Genomic DNA, 16,112 nt, shown 5'->3' on the forward strand with positions numbered 1-16,112 from the left:
CTAAAGGGCTAAGACAGTGGCTATCATGCGCCCTTCATCTCCCTCGTACGTACTCTGATTACTTCCGGTGCTCATCGTTCTTACCCCCCCTCATGAAAGCTCTCCATACTTATCCTGGCGACTTAATCCACTCTCTCTGCTTGATCCGATCTTTAAACAAGAGCTTGAACAGGAGATTGCCAACTTCTTCCCACAAAATGAAAACTGGGTGGTGCATTATGCTACGATATGGGAGGCATTCAAAGTCACCATCCGTGGTCTATGCATTGCCAAGAGCAGTGGCATCCTGAAAGATATAAGGACCATATTGAGTAGACTGAAAGGCGACCTTAAGCATATCGACACTCGCTTACAGACTACACCAACGCCCGAGCTGCAGGCACAATTTAGGAGTACACTGGATGAGTATCAAGACACTGCTGAGAGCGAGGGTAAGTTCAGGGGAAAATATTATAGGGCGAGACAATACGGAGAGGGAGACAGGCCGGGTAGAGCGTTGGCATCCCTAATCCGACCTCCACGGTTCGCGAATACGGTCTTAGAGGTGGAAGATGAGGATGGCCGGACCCATAATACGGCGGATATAGTGGCAGCCTTCCGAAATTTCTATAAACGTCTATATAAGACTCAAAGAGATCACTCTGCTGAGTTTGATGCCTTCTTTGAGGACACAGCAATAGCATGGCTGAGGGACAGCCAAAGGCAATTTCTTTTACAACATCATGAGGAAGATGAGATAGTTCCTGCTATTATGCAACTATCATCTGGAAAGGCGCCGGGGCCGGACGGCCTCCCGGGCGGAATTCTATAAAACCTTTCATCACCTACTCATTCCGATCTTGAGACACGTGTTCGAAGAGGCCAGGGAGTCCGGAATCCTTCCCCCCCCTCTATGCGGGAAGCGCACATGATCTCCATACCCAAGCCAGGTAAAGACGCCAAATATTGTGATTTGTACAGGCCCCTCTCCTTAATAAATGTGGATGCGAAGATCCTAGCTAAATTAGTCGCAAACCGTATTGGCCCTCTGATGACTGCATTGGTCCTCCCAGACCAGTCGGACTTTGTGCCCACTAAGCACATCCCATAACCTGCGCACATTATTCGCGCTCCTACAAGATGTGGACTCGGAGACAAACGCCGCAGCAATATTCCTGGAGGCCACGAAGGTGTTTGGCTCCCTGGAATGGGACTATCTGGCCTACGTCCTACAACGCATGGGGTTCCCTCCCCCATTCTGGCCTGGATTAATCTATTGTACTCAGGGGTGCAGGCACGGATCATTATTAACGGGGTACAGTCGGCCCCTTTCGCAATCACCAGAGGCATCTGACAGGGGTGCCCTGTGTCTCCCCTGCTATTTGCTATTGCCATTGAACTGTTGGCGGCCAAACTCAGACAACACCACCGGGAGCACACCTTGGTCTACCCGGAGAGGCAAATCCTAATATTACTATATGTGGATGACCTGACGCTATATTTGAGGGACCCCGATGTCAGCCTTAACCCAATCCTTCGTGTACTAATATTATTCGGTAGACCGTCGGGGAATAAAGGTGAACTCGGGAAAAACCCAGATCTTCTCCCTAATGGACTCCTCCCCGCGTTTTGAGCCTGACTACCCACTGGCTTGGTGTGTCGATTCGGTTACATATTTGGGTATCCGCATCTCCCGCTGCCGGGAGGAATTGATGAGAGATAATTATGTACGGGTACTGGATCAATTGACGGATAAAATAACCAGATGGATCGCGATGCCTTTATCCATGGCCGCCAGAGTGTCGTTAATTAAAATGGTGTTATTACCTAAGCTCCTTTACCTGTTTACGAACATTCCCTATACCCCGAGTCGCCATTTCTTCAACAATATCAAATCACAGTTGATCAGATTGACATGGGGCAGGAAACAGCCCAGACTGGCTTGGGAGATTCTCACGCGACCCTTTGACGCCGGAGGTCTGGAAATCCTGGACATTGAACTGTATTTTAACTGTGCCCAGGCTCACTTTGCGGCCTACTGGATACATCCCCTCCCGTACATGCCTCCTCTGGCTGTGGAGGATGGGCACATGGCACCCACTCCTTATTCGGCATATTTGAGCACCCCCACGGTGCCTAGACACCTGGCTTCCACCACTGTCCAATGCACTACTCGCGCTTGGCAGGACCTGGCGCAGCGGCTTCAGTGTCCCCTATTATATTCTCCTTTGGCGCCTCTACGGGGACAACATGATATTCCTGTTACACGGGAGGGAGGGTGCAGTAAGATGTTACGGAAGTTCTCTCTGCTCACTTGGGGTCAACTGTATACACAGGGGACTTTCTGCACCAGTGGGGAATTCTTTGGCGCTGTCTCCCCCACCCCGCTGGAACCCTTTTACTATGTGAGACTCAGGCAGGACGTTCGGGCCCTTACGCCTTGCTTCCCAGTCGAACCCCCCATCATGGTCCCCCTGCACATACTGTTACAGCAGGAAACCCCAGAACATGTAGTCTCACAGCTATACTCCACCACACAGAAGGAATGGGAGAGGAATCCTGCCCCGGGCGGGTCAGATGGGAGGGGGATATGGGACACACCCTCACAGAACAGCAATGGTAGTTCTGCTGTCGGCAGACCTGGGAAATCTCAGCCAATAGCAGATTGCGACTCATACATTTTAAATACTTACATCAAATTTATTATACAACTGTCCACTGCACCGCCTTCAGTTGCGCGATAATGATCGGTGTGACCGATGCGGATGGAGCGGGGTTTGGACACCTGGCCTGGGACTGCCCACTGATCCAGGCATACTGGTGGGAGGTCCTTAGTGCATTGGATGAGATGACAGGGACACACGTGCCTGATACCCCCCTTGTGGTGCTCTTGGGGTACACTGAACAATTGCCTGTTAAGATCCGAAAGTACGCATCAATGGCCCTTTTGTTAGCAAAAAGAAGGATTGCATGCCGTTGGGGGAGAGGAAGGGCTCCCAAATTTAAAGAGTGGTTAAACGATCTCACACACTTTCAGGATCAGTTACTCAGTTACATATTTATGCAGAACTCATGCCACCTACATCTCGCCCAAGGGACATTTGGGGCCCTTTGCAAACTTACCTCCTGAAACACACTGATACTGATGACACACACCCAGACCCGTTTTCGGAGGAGGAGGGTGGACGAGCTGAGGCGGGACACTCAGAAGAAGTAGAATCATGAAGTGCTGGAGGAGATGGGTTGTCTGGCGCTGGACGCTTTGCGGTTTGGGGAGCAGTGATGATGTGAGATGTTTGTTTGTTGGAGACCTTTATAGTTGACTGAATGACCTGCATGCCCTCCTTACGCGGCCGGCCCGATGGGTTGTAGGCGGCTTGCTGTGCTTCATCCCGTACACTTTATGTTGTGGACCCGATTGCGATGCAGTTTGCCCGTTGGGATGTAGGCACCCTGCTGTGTCAATTATGCAACCAGTCAATAAAGGTCTTGTTGAAAACCGCCCCCCCCACCCTAAAAAAAAAAGAAATGCTTGTAACAAAAATATCTCCAAATTAAAAAGTGTTTGGCAGACCAGCAGAGGTCTGTGAAAATGAAGTAAACAAGCAAAAAAGAACTGCAAAAAGCTCAAGCCCTTTTATTATGATTTGGACAATGTTCTTAAGAAAAATATTGTGGTATTTTAATATCCGGCCAGATATATGGTTGTTAATACGCAAATATTCATAAGTAATGTAATTTCAAACCAAAAGCACAATATAGACTTTAAAAAATTCACAGCATAAATTTGTTTTGCACATCCTTTCTTCTTGCTCTTAACATGGAGGAGGAAAATTCATCATAAACTATGGAAACCTTTCATTACTGTCAACCTGGTGGCAGAGTTTTAGCTTTCATAAGTTGCATCTTGTTATCTACAAAAAAAAGATAAGCAAGACCAGCATTTGGAAATTATTTCACATGTTTTTCTGTTCTACAAAGAAATATGTACTTAAACTGATGAAAATGCAGATATCCAAAAGGTTGTCCCAATGAAAGTTTTATAGTTAATAAGTCGCATAAGTCATAGTACAAGCACTGATCCCAGAACATACCTCCGGGTCCCAACCCCTTCAGTCTCTCCCCGAATTTCCAACCTGGAACCTTTACATGTCATCATGGAACCCAACAAGGTCATCAGACACAGCTAATAAACATATAAGACTATACCACACATCTCACCCCTTTTTATTCACACATACACACACTGTACATGAGACAAAACAGTTCAATGGAGCTTGACAACGCCCCGGGACCCCCTCTGCGCAGCTCAACAACGACGTTGACAAAAACTCCATCCAAGGTATTCCTTCAGCAGGACCTATTTGGGTCCTGTAGCCTGACTGCCCGCTATCGCGGTCGGCCAGAACTTTAGATTTTTACCAGTTCCTCATGACCCCAACTAACCTTTTGACCGCTAGCGACTTCTAAGCACTATTTTTACATTTAATGTTTAAACATCCGTATCTCAAGTTCTACTTATTTGATTTTTGTCATTTTGATTTTTGTTTTAATCAGATAAACATTCCTTATTTGTGGTGTTTTGTCTGTTACTGCCAAACTACTAAAGGGTGAGCACAGGTTAATTTAGGGTGTGTATCTGACTTTCCCTGACTAGAACGGTGGGCCCTACTCGGACAGTGTGCCTACCACTACCAATGGAGACCCCATTTCTAAGAGCTTGTCACAGCTTTGTAAAATGAAAATACGTCTTTGCTGTTATAGCATGCATATTGCGTTAGGTATGCCAAGTTAAACAACGTTTTCAAGATTTACCATGCGAATTGCTGTCGGCACAATATAGAATACCCCAGTAGGTAGCGTTGTGTACACGATATAGAATGCCCCAGTAGTTGGCGCTGCCGGCAACCCTATCTCAAGTAGGGAACTTGAGTTCTTCCAAATACTAGGAAGCTTCCTTGACCATCTTAACCCACTAAATAAAACTGCATCAGCAGAGACGGAGTATGAGACCTTGAATAAAAGAGGAGAGGCCCTCAGCATGTGAGTTGCAGTGATGCTGCAGGGGCGGCTTTAGGCATGTGCAAGCTGTGCACCTGCACAGGGCCACCAAACCCCAGGGGCCACCACGCCAATATATATCCATAATATAATAATCCTCTAAGGATGGATACATATTTGCGTGGCAGCCCCTAGCAGGGATTTGGCGGCCTCAGGTTCTGTTCCACTTCCAAACACCCTGACCCCCTCCTCTTCACTGGCCTCCGCGCTCCGCCCCGCCCGGACTAATTATCTGCAAAATCCGGCATTAAGAAACGAGCATTTTCAATGCAATCGGTCTCGCCTTTGGGACCTTATGTGTATTTAGCTATGCAGCACATTCGCCTGGGTGCTGAAAGATCCTCTGTTCTTTAACATGGAGGGAAACTAAGCACCAAACTGCGTGATACACCTGGTATGGGAACACATGTAGAGAAATATTGCCTTTCAGCAGGAAATGGTATAGTCCAAAGCTCTGTTTTTAATAGAAAATCAGGGCATTAGGTGGTCATATCACTGAAAATACAAGATTTAAAAAAAAATATTATGGTCTATGGGTGCTCCTGAAAGGCAATTTCTATTGACTGGAATCTAGAGAATGCTAAAGTGAGTCTGGTATTTTACTGACCTTGGCAGGTACTTTTCTATCATGAAAGTTAAATAGAGACAGTTGCCAGAGAAATAAAAAAAAAAGAATGTCCCTCAGCCGAAAGCAATTCTGGTATTTTACTGACCTCTGCTGGTCGTTTTCTATCAAGACAGTTAAATGGAGGCAGTTGAACAGAAAAAAGTCCCTAAGCAGAAGCAGACAAGTCCTAGGGCTGATCTCCAGAGCTCACAAAGTACATACACATATAAGTATATAATAAGTATATACTAAAGTGTATACAAGAGGTCTCGAATGCTCTACCATCAAAAGGGCAGAGTATATTCTCCTGCAAGGGCTAATGGAGGGTGCTGATTAAAGACTGGTGCTCTGGGTCACAAAATTTATGTAGTTTCCTAGTCCAGTCTTCTGGATAGTGCAGCTTTTGAAAGTGTATTATTTTATTTGCTGTTACTCCAGAAGTAAAGGAAATACCGCATAATCCTCACCTTCGTCCTGTCAGAATGGCCCATAAATAAACCATACCAATTTCAGTTAATTATTAGCTAACAAGGGGACATTTTTTAGCCAATGCCACCATCTTCTTTCCTTCAAAGATCACTGCTGCTTTTGCTCAGTAAATCGAGAGTTCCTTTGCTCAATGAAAATGGAAGGATTATGTTGTCATTTGGTTTGGCATGTGGTTTCTCAAGAAGTGCAGTGTTAATAATTGTCCATGCTCTTTTCTCATGCACAGGGAGGCTTCTCGATGTTCATCCAACTTATGCCGATAGTTGTACTGATTCTCGTCTCCTTGTTGAGCCAGTTAATGGTCTCCAACCCACCATACAGCTTATATCCTAAGCAGTAAGTAAAGTAGAGTGCGTAACACTGAGGGGAGGTGGGATGGGCAGAGATTGAGGAGACTCGATTCTGTAAGGTAAAAGTGCTTGCTGATGTTTCTAAGGTTTTCCTCTGTTGCAATAATTGAAGATTGTGTAGTTTAATGGGTAAACACTGTTCATAAGTCTTTACTCGCTAGTGCTGGATGTAATGTGATAAGAAGATAGATTTGTCTCCTAAGTCCTTATTATCCTGTTTAAACACGTTATCAGCAGTGTAGAAGGACTGGAAGACCAGAAGTGATATATGCTGAATCAGCGGAAAATCAAATAAAGTAAGGCAACGGGAAGTTCTGTCACAGCAATGACTGTTTTTTTTTGTTTTTTATTACGGCCGTAAACCAAATGACTATTCAATTAAATGAAAATTCAATAGGCTTAACGACATCAGCATCCACACTATTTTACACACGTAATGGTGTGTGATGTTTAATAAACATACATGTAGGATAAAGATCACATAAGGGGATGCAGAGCTGCAAATCGTACCTGAAAGTCTGATATCTAATTGAAGATGGCCGAAGTGGTCAGAAATAAAACAAATATTACTGCTCTGCATCCTTCTTAACTATTGTTACTGTTAGTGCAAACGCATAAACTTGCACCGAAAGAATGATGGTACCATTGCACTGACTATAAAACAAAATGTAAAATATGGTTCAAATTTTCGGGCCACTGAATGATTAGAGGGCCCTTTCATAATCGTTTTTTTCTTGGCAAGTGGTGCCAAGTTCCTGTAGCAACTCTTGATAACGGCACTCGAAAGTATCTTTTCAACGGGATCACTACATTATGGCAGGGAAGAGTAAACTTGACTAAAACACGGATTCATCATCTCAGGAAAACAGATCACAAGCTGAGTGTTTTTTTTTTTTTTTGAAAAACTTTATTGAAGGAAGGAATAGTGGTTAACAGTTACATACATTCTATTTTGCGATCGCCACATAGCATTTCAATTTAACATTTCTATAGGTGATGAGCGATTTTACGGAACCTGAACTGCGTCGCCTGCGGTACCCAGGTACAATACATGCACCCTCTGTGAGTTACATCGTGCAGGATTGAATTCTCTGACAACCCCTCCCTCATGTGTCAGTGATGGCGAAGTCTTTTTTCATTGAACAGTGTGAACAAACTTCCCAACTTGCCCCCCCTAACCATGTGTCATCGCAACCTTTTCATTCCACCCACATGTTGCATTAGTCCGTGTCTCTCCCTGTACTTTGGCGTGTGGCCGGGTCAGTGCCGCCGTTGCAGCGTTGTCCTGTTCACGAGGCAGCACCCCGTGATCGTTCAGTTATTCCTCCTCCCCCTCCGAATCTGAGTCTTCTTCTTCTGGCAAGGGTTCACAGATGTCCCCTCTGTATTTGTTCCACGCCGCCCAGACTTTGTTCCATTTCCGGGGCGCTGCTCGGAGCACGTACACCGCTCTCTCTGTCACCATGAGAATGTCAATGTTTTTGGCCCACCTACTGGCGGTGGGTACTTCTGGCGCCCCCCATTTCTGCGCTATGTCCCGCTTAGCCACTGTCATAGCCAATGATGCCCAAATCAGGTCGTACCTACCCAGATCATTGGGGTCCCAGATGTTCAGAAGGCATTTACGTGGTTCCGGCAATATGGAAAGTTTAAGGGCCTGGGAGATTGAGCGGAGTATCTGTCTCCAGAATTCACGAATGTGTGGGCATTCCCATAGTGTGTGTATCAGTGTCCCTTCTTCCCCGCACCCTCTCAAACAAAAGGGGTGTAGTGCCCTCTGTATTTTGTGTAGCAGTGGCCTGGTGTAGTAGATGCGGTGGCGGATTTTAAGTTGTACTAATCTGAGCTTACTCGAGATTCCAACCTCCTTCGGGGAGGCCAGCGCTTCATTCCATTCGAATTCGTCTGTTCCACCTAGTTCCCTTTCCCATTTTTCCTTAAGTTTTAGTGTTGGGTCTTGGAGATTGTTTAGTAGTTTTTTATATGTAAGGGAGGTGGCGCTCTGGAGCATGTATTCCGTCAGTAGCCTATCCTCCAGCGGGGAGGAATCCGGCAGAGTGTTGCCTGCAGGGATTGCTTGCAGTAATGCGTGTCTAATTTGGACATATCTAAACGTCTCTGTGGGTCCTAGACTGTATTGTTGTTGTAGGTGCGTGAATGGTAGCACTGAGTCTGTATCCCACAGGTCTCCTACAGTAGATATGCCTATGGAGTCCCACCGCTCAAACCCTTTACAGCCTCTCAGGTTTCCCAATGCCTTCGTGTCCCACAAGGGCGTCATTTTAGTGATCCGACCTGCCCATCCCAGACGGGCCTGCGCCATGCGCCACAATGTCGCCGTGTGTTTGGTCGGACCAGTCAGCTTCTTTAGTTGCGATTTGTTATAGAGCACGGACAGCATACAGTCCGTCCCAAGTTGGGACCAGTCCGCCCGATAGGCCGGGTCGTCTTTTGGGGCGTGGATCCAGTAGTTTACAATTTTGAGCTGGGCTGCCCAGTAATATAGCTGGATGTTGGGGAGCGCTATGCCCCCTTCGTACCAGCTTTTCACTAGTTTGTCGTAAGCTATACGCGCCGGGCCAGCATTCCATAGTAGGACCGTGACCAGCGCCACGATCTGTTTAAAGTATCGCGGTGGTACCAGGTGCGGAGTATTTTCTAGGACATAGAGGAGTCTTGGGAGGGCCATCATCTTGTAGAGAGCTGCTCTTCCCAGTAGGGTCAGGGGCAGGGTTGCCCAATATTTAACATCGGTTCGCAGGCGATCTATGGGTGGCTTCAGGTTGTTAACAAAAAATTCTGCTTCCCCACATGCGATGACAATTCCTAAGTATTTGAAAGAGGCCGACGTCGTCAGCAATGGACAGCTCGCCTGCAATGTCGGAGCCGGGCCCCTTAACGTGAATATGGTGGATTTCGACCAGTTGAGAGTGTATCCCGATGCGCGCCCATGCGTGTCACAAAGGTCAAGCAGGGCTGGGATGCCTGTATCAGGTGCGGACATGTAGATGAGCATGTCGTCTGCGTATAGCGAGACTTTGTCCTCCCACCCCTCCTCCCATGTGATGCCTGCGAACAGTGATGTGGTTCTGATCTGGATGGCTAGAGGCTCAAGCACCAGTGCAAAGAGCAGGGGGGACAGGGGGCAGCCCTGCCTAGTCCCCCTGTTCAGTGGGAAGCTTGGTGATATGTGGCCGTTGGCCACCACCTGGGCCACGGGTTTCGCATAAAGCAACCGTATCCATTGTATGTATTTCGGCCCAAACCCCATGCGTTCCAGTACCACGAAGAGATATTCCCACTCCACCAGATCGAACGCCATTTTAGCGTAGAGAGAGAGAATCACTGCTTGTTCCGCAAGGAGGTGCGCCCGGGCTAACACTCCATGGACCCTTCTGAGATTCATCGCAGTGCTCCGGTGGCGCATAAAGCCCGACTGGTCAGGGTGGATCAGGGTACTGAGGTGGGGTAGCAAGCGGGTAGCCAGAAGTTTAGCCAGTATCTTGGCTTCGATATTCAGTAACGATATCGGGCGGTATGTGTTGCATTCTGTCGGGGTTTCCCCGGTTTGGGTATCGTCACAATCGTGGCCGTGCGTTGATCTAGTGGTAGTTCTAGCTTGTCCCTGCTTTCTAAGAACATGGCCAGCAATGGGGTACTGAGGTCCGAAGCCATGGACTTGTACCACTCTACCGGTATCCCGTTAGGGCCCAGTGCTTTTCCGGACTGCAATGCCTGGATTGCCAGCTGGATTTCTTCTCCCGTTGGGTCCAGTTCTAGGGAGTCCCTGTCTTCTTGAGTAATGCTGGGGATGGTAATGTCTGCGAGTGTTGCCGTTGCCATTTGTCTCGTGACTCTCCGTTCTGGTGTGTATACTGCCCGGTAGTGTCGTGCTAGTTCGCAGACTATTTCTTCTGGGTGCACCAGTGCTCGCCCCTCCTCTGTGTTGAGCCTCTGAATGCCTCTAGTCCCATTCCCTCTCTTATCCAGCCACGCAAGCATACGGCCTGCTTTGTCGCCCACATCATAGATTCTATGTCTAGTGTTCGCGATATAACCCTTCTCAGTCGTTTTGAGGTGTGCCAGGTGTTGTTGTTGCCTAATCATGAGGGTGTGCGTCGTGGATGGGGAGGGGTCTGACATATGTGCCTGGTTGGCCACGTCGAGTGCCAGTTCCAGGTCTGTGAGGTCCTTTCGCGAGTCTCGTTTGTGTCCCGTAATCGCTGCAATGGCCGCCCCCCTGAGGACTGTCTTGTAAGCCTCCCAGAGGGTTGAGGGTGACTCCACTGTGCCCGTGTTTTCAGCAAAGTACTGTGTTGTTACCAGTTTAAGCCTCTTTCGAATCTTGGGGATCTTCAGAAAATTAGGGTAGATAGGGTAGATTCGGGCCTTCCGTGTACCCCCAGTGGTGAGTGATAGAACGATTGGAGAATGATCTGAAATTCCCCTGGGTAGTGTGTCCACCCTATCCACCATGTCTAGTCCCAGTCCCAGTGCCATGAAGTAATCTATACGAGATAGGCTATTGTGTACCGCTGAGTAATAGGTGTATTTAGTGGTCTCGGCGTTGAGCTGTCGCCAGAGGTCCACAAGGCCTAGGGCTTCCGCAAAGTCCGACAGTGGTGCCGCACCGCGTGGCCGGGTTCTAGAGGGAAAGGTGTCCACAATCGGATCCATGACTGCATTAAAGTCCCCCCCAACAATCGTTGCGCCATCAGGGAGATCAAGAAGGAATTTGCCCAGTGCCGGTAGGGCCACAGAGTGTAGGGCTGGGGGAATATACACTGATACCACATTTAGAGCTCTGCCCTCCCACTGCCCATGGACCGCGGCAAAGCGACCCTGGTCATCCTCCACCCGGCGTGTTATTATAAAGGGGGACGACTTTCTCATCAGTATGCCCGTTCCCCTGGAGCCAGATGTAAAGTCTGCATGCACAGCCATTGTGTAGCCTCTCCTATCCAGGGCTTTGCAGGTGGACCCCGTGAGGTGAGTTTCCTGTAGGAGAATCATATCTGGGTTCTGTCGTTTTATGGCCTGTAGGACCAAGCCTCTCTTAATTTTGTCACCCAGGCCCCGGACATTCCATGTCAGTATGCGTAGTGGGGGAACCCCCCCCCCTGCCGTGGAAGAGCCCTCGGCGGGCGTGTGATTAAGTGGCCTGGCCATCAAGGTGATGAGGGAATGTTGCACACAACGTGTGCTGTGGCGTAACCCATGCGCCGGAGTGTGTCGTGCTGTGTAGGAGACATACTGATGTCGAGGCAGAAGCACATTGTAGGTGTTGAGCGATGACTACAAACAAAATTAAACATTCTAACATGAAAACTTCAATCCCGTCCCCCCTCCCTGCTACCCTGCTCCACGGACAATTCCCCGCCCGCTTCCCCAACTGTGCAGAGTGCTTTAGCCCTCCCCCATACATCTTACTTGCTTGTGGGGTTGGTGAGTCCCCTTCGGGCACTGCCTGTGCCCACCTTACTCAGCCGCGTCCGAGCCACGGCATCCGCGGCCCACACAGTCCCGAAAGCAATGTAGTGCAGCTTCATACCGGAGCCGCTTGCCCAGAGTCCAGAGGGTCTCTCTCAAGGTCTGATGCTATGTCTTCCTCGTCCCTCTGTAGCGGCCGCTGGGAAGACTGACTGGGCGGCGATTTCCCAGTACGATGTCGCGGTCGGTCCCGTTGTGAGCGGTGTCGCTGTCCCGCAGGTCTCCAGCCCTCCAGCCATTCCTGCGCTACCTCTGGTGTGTCGAAGAACCAAGTCTTTCCTTCAGCCACTATCCGCAGTTTAGCAGGGAACATCATGGAGTATGGCAGTTCTCTTTCACGTAGCGCCTTCTTAACCTCCGTGAAGGATTTGCGTCGTCTGGCCACTTCCGCCGTATAATCCGGGAAAAAGGCTAGGGTTGCATTTTGAATCCGCACTGGCGGTGAGTTCCTCGCTGCCTGTAGAATTGCGTCCCTATCTCTGAAGTTGAAGAGTCGGGCAAGCACTGGTCTTGGTGCTGCCCCCGTCTTGGGTGGGCCTCCCGGTACCCTGTGCGCCCTCTCCACCGAGAAGAAATGAGATAGACCTTTGGGTTGGAGTTTGCTTTTAATGAGGTCTTCTATATAGAGGTCCATTGCCCCTTTCCCCTCCGTCTCTGGAAGCCCAAGGATACGTACGTTGTTGCGTCGTGAACGCCCTTCCTGGTCGTCCAGCTTGTCGTGCAGGAGCTTGGTCACTTTCTGCATCCTTTCCATGGCCACTTGGAGCTCTGAAGTGTCTTCCACCAATGACTTTGTGACCACTTCCACCTGCGACACCCTCTCCGCCATTTTGTGAAAGTCAGCTCGTAGCAGGGAGACTTCCGAGGAGATGGCGCCCACCGTAGTTTTCACCTCCGAGAGTGTTTTCATGATGTCCTCCAGTGTTATTTTGTTCGTTTTCTCTGCTTCCTGGGCTTGTCCCGTGGAGGGGCGCCCCGTGGTCTGCTGCTGACCCTGGTGGCCGTAGGCAAATTTATCCAGTTTAGCCTGCGTGGACCCACTCCTGAGGCCTTTACCCGCCATAGTGTTAAGATGTGCGAGGTTCAAAGATTCGTCTTGTGTCTGAGTTCACCGTTAGTCTATAGCGGCCAGAGAACAGCAGGTTGGTGGGTGGTGGACTGAGTGTTCCTTTTTGCTGACTGTTGAGCCTCAGTGGCCGTTTGTGTGGGTGTCGGGACGCTGCCTGTAGGTTCCGAGTTGGCGCCCTCGGTGGTCTCCTTCTGGGCTAGAGCGGCTACTGCGACCCTTTCCCACGCTTGCAGTGCCGCTCCGTCCTGTACGGCCACCACAGATGGTTTGGGGTCTGAGCCCTGGCAGTCGCCCCTCCGCACCCCGATCAGGCTGCCGTGCACCGGGTTAATGCTTCCGCGCTGGTGCTGTTAGGCGTGTCCGGTAGGTTGCAGGCCCCGAGGATCCTCCCTGTGCTCCCGCGCAGGTGGCCGGAGTGGCGTCGTCCCCCCGGGGTACCGGCGTTCTGGACCGTAGGTCTGGAGCGGCAGCAAAGTCCGCTGCTATCTCCCAAGTGCGCGGGGTCCGTTGATGGCCGCCGAGGTGTTCCCGGCCCGCTAAGTCGTCGCGGGGGGGGGGGGGGCGGGGGTGTTTTCAGGATGGTGGCGCCGCGTCGTGCGGCCAAGGCTCTGACCTGTGCGTCGCTGCAGTCCCGCTTGGTGGCGGCGGCAGTCTGCGCGCCTCCGGATGGAGTCTGCAGGAGTGGTAGGCTAGTTCGGGACCGCCCGGCTGGCGTCAGGGTGCGTTCAGTCCTTCCGGCCGGCTCGGCTGCGCTTCCGCCGGGGCTCGGATGTCACGTTAGGCCGGTGCTGCTCTTCCGGCTACAGGCCCCAGCTTGCCGCTCGACGTAACTCGGGCTCCGGTGCTCTGATCTGTCCCAAAATCGGACCGGTGAGACCGCTCAAGTCCGGGACTCGAACGCCGCCGCTTCAGGTGCGCTAGTCAGCGGAGAACTGTGTCGGATGGATTAAAGGCTACAGTGCCCTCGGGAGCTCTCACTTCAAGCGGCCGCCATGCTTGGCTGCTAGCCACGCCACGACAAGCTGAATGTTTTACATGGCTTGAAGAGGTGTCCAAGTGGAAATCGGAGTAAAAATAGTTTAATTGTTGTCATTCCGCTTTACACAAATACACGCGATTGTGTAGTTGTTTTCGTGATTTCACCTCGAGTGGGGAGTACATGTATTTATGTAATTGGCATGGGAACAATTCGCTGTCCCTTTGGCCTGGTTATGTTGTTGTATATTTTTGTGTGCATGCTCGTGTCTGTTTTTAGAGTTCGCACCCGTTGGCGTGAAGAAAGGGTTTAGTGAGGACAATAAACACATTTATTTAAAATTGTATAGCAAATAGTAAACTTGTTTTAAGTCAGACAGTCGTGGCTTTGATGGTTTTCTGGTAATAAAATATTGGTCTAATCGGACCAAAAATGTATCAGAACGACAAAGCTATCTTCCTAATTCGGATTGAAATCCTCGATTATATCTGCCCGAAATAATCACCCACAAAAGGAATGGTTGGGCAGCCCCACATTTTTTTCAGGGCGCAAACTTGAAGCCGTTGATTTGTTAGGTGTAAGCCATTTCTCGCTCTTCCATTTAACAGCATTAGACAAACACTCCAACTCAAACATTTATTTATTTTGGGAATTTGTTAGGTGCAACTATTGCTTAAGATGGCAAGGGAAACAATACTGCTAAAAAAAAATCAGAAGAAATGCTTTTGCCAAATGGTAGGTTTTCAAATGCCATCGGAAAGCACATATCCTGGAAAAGACTTCCTACTTGAAGATGATTTAAAGAAATAGGCCTCTTCTGAATATTTCTGCTTGATGTTGCATGTGGCTTCTGTTAAGGGTGATCAGCACAATGCGAGGAGGAGAGAGGCGATACTAAGCCGCTTCTGAAGTAGCTTTAGTGTATCGTATATTGCTTTAGTATATTGGTGTTCGTGACCCTACTGAAGCTGTTGGTGAACGCTGACTTCTATTTTTCTCCTTTCTACAGTGGTTCCGGACACAATATAAAGAGACAAACTGAGAACCTGGGAGTTAATTATTATGTGAACAAAGACTTTCAAAATGAGTACAGTGGAATGGCATTGCAAAAATTGGAAAAGGACGTAGAAGACGATTATGTCACTAACATCAGAAATAACTGCTGGAAAGAAAGACAACAAAGTAAGTAATCAGTTAGTTGAATTATATTTATTTCGGATTAATGCACCCTTAAAAGCACCATAAAGAATAAAACATAAGGAGTACAATCTATGAGACAGACAAAATCACAAAATTCATGACAATTAAAAAAATCTTTAAACGTACACAAAGAAGATAAAGCTTCTGAGTTGGATTAGTCTATCACAATCTGCGTTTCGGGAAAGCCCACATGGTTAGGTTTCGCCTAAGTGAAAGCCTGCGCACTGCGCAGGCTTTTCACGAAGGTGAAAACCTAATGAGAATAATATGTGGCTTTGGAATACGCCCTCTGTTCCATTGGCTAGCTCCATAAATGGAGGCTAGCCATTGGAACAGAGATCTGTCCGTCATGGCCGGCCCAGATTCGTGGGCGTTCCCGCGATTTCTTCCCTCTCCACCCTTTTCTCATCGTGGCCGTGGGCGGGGTTTATTTTTTTTTTGGGCGTCTAGGTTTGTTTTAGCCATTCCGCGGCCGACCGCCGCCGGAGGAAGTCCAGGTGAGTGCTTGTTTCCTTTTAAAGTATGTTAATGTTCCATCATAACCAGGTGTGAGTGCTTCTCTTTGGTGTTAGTGGGTTTTCCTCTTTCTTGCAGCTCTGAAACTCCATCCACTAGCGCTGCGTCCAGTCGCTTTCCCGTCAGTGAGCCGCTCAGCTGGCTGTTCAGTGTGGTGAATTAATGCATCCTGACTCTAGCGCCCCGAAGCCATGTTTGGTGTAAAGTTCTCAATAACCGCTAAATAGCTAGATTTGCTTTGCCGCGTTTTCCACAACCTTCTCGGCTGTGGAGCAGTGACTTGTATAAACACCGCGATTGGGGTGCCCTGCTGGCAGTAATGTAATGTGCGCCCCAAAGCTACATTGGACTCTTGCACATGGAAGAAGAAGGGCT

The 16,112-nt window shown here is 49.0% G+C and overlaps 1 protein-coding gene across 1 annotated transcript in view; it reads left to right on the plus strand.

Annotated features, from left to right (window-relative positions):
• Positions 1–16,112, plus strand: part of DNAJB14 (DnaJ heat shock protein family (Hsp40) member B14) — a 350,933-nt gene that overhangs the window by 287,498 nt on the left and 47,323 nt on the right. The window contains exons 6-7 of the mRNA XM_086961595.1: positions 6,363–6,472; positions 15,031–15,203. Of these exons, the coding sequence (XP_086817721.1) occupies positions 6,363–6,472; positions 15,031–15,203 (283 nt within the window). The remainder of the gene's footprint in view (positions 1–6,362; positions 6,473–15,030; positions 15,204–16,112) is intronic.

The sequence above is a fragment of the Lissotriton vulgaris genome, chromosome 3_1 (assembly GCF_964263255.1).
Source record: "Lissotriton vulgaris chromosome 3_1, aLisVul1.2, whole genome shotgun sequence".
In the NCBI taxonomy this organism is placed as follows: Eukaryota; Metazoa; Chordata; class Amphibia; order Caudata; family Salamandridae; genus Lissotriton; species Lissotriton vulgaris.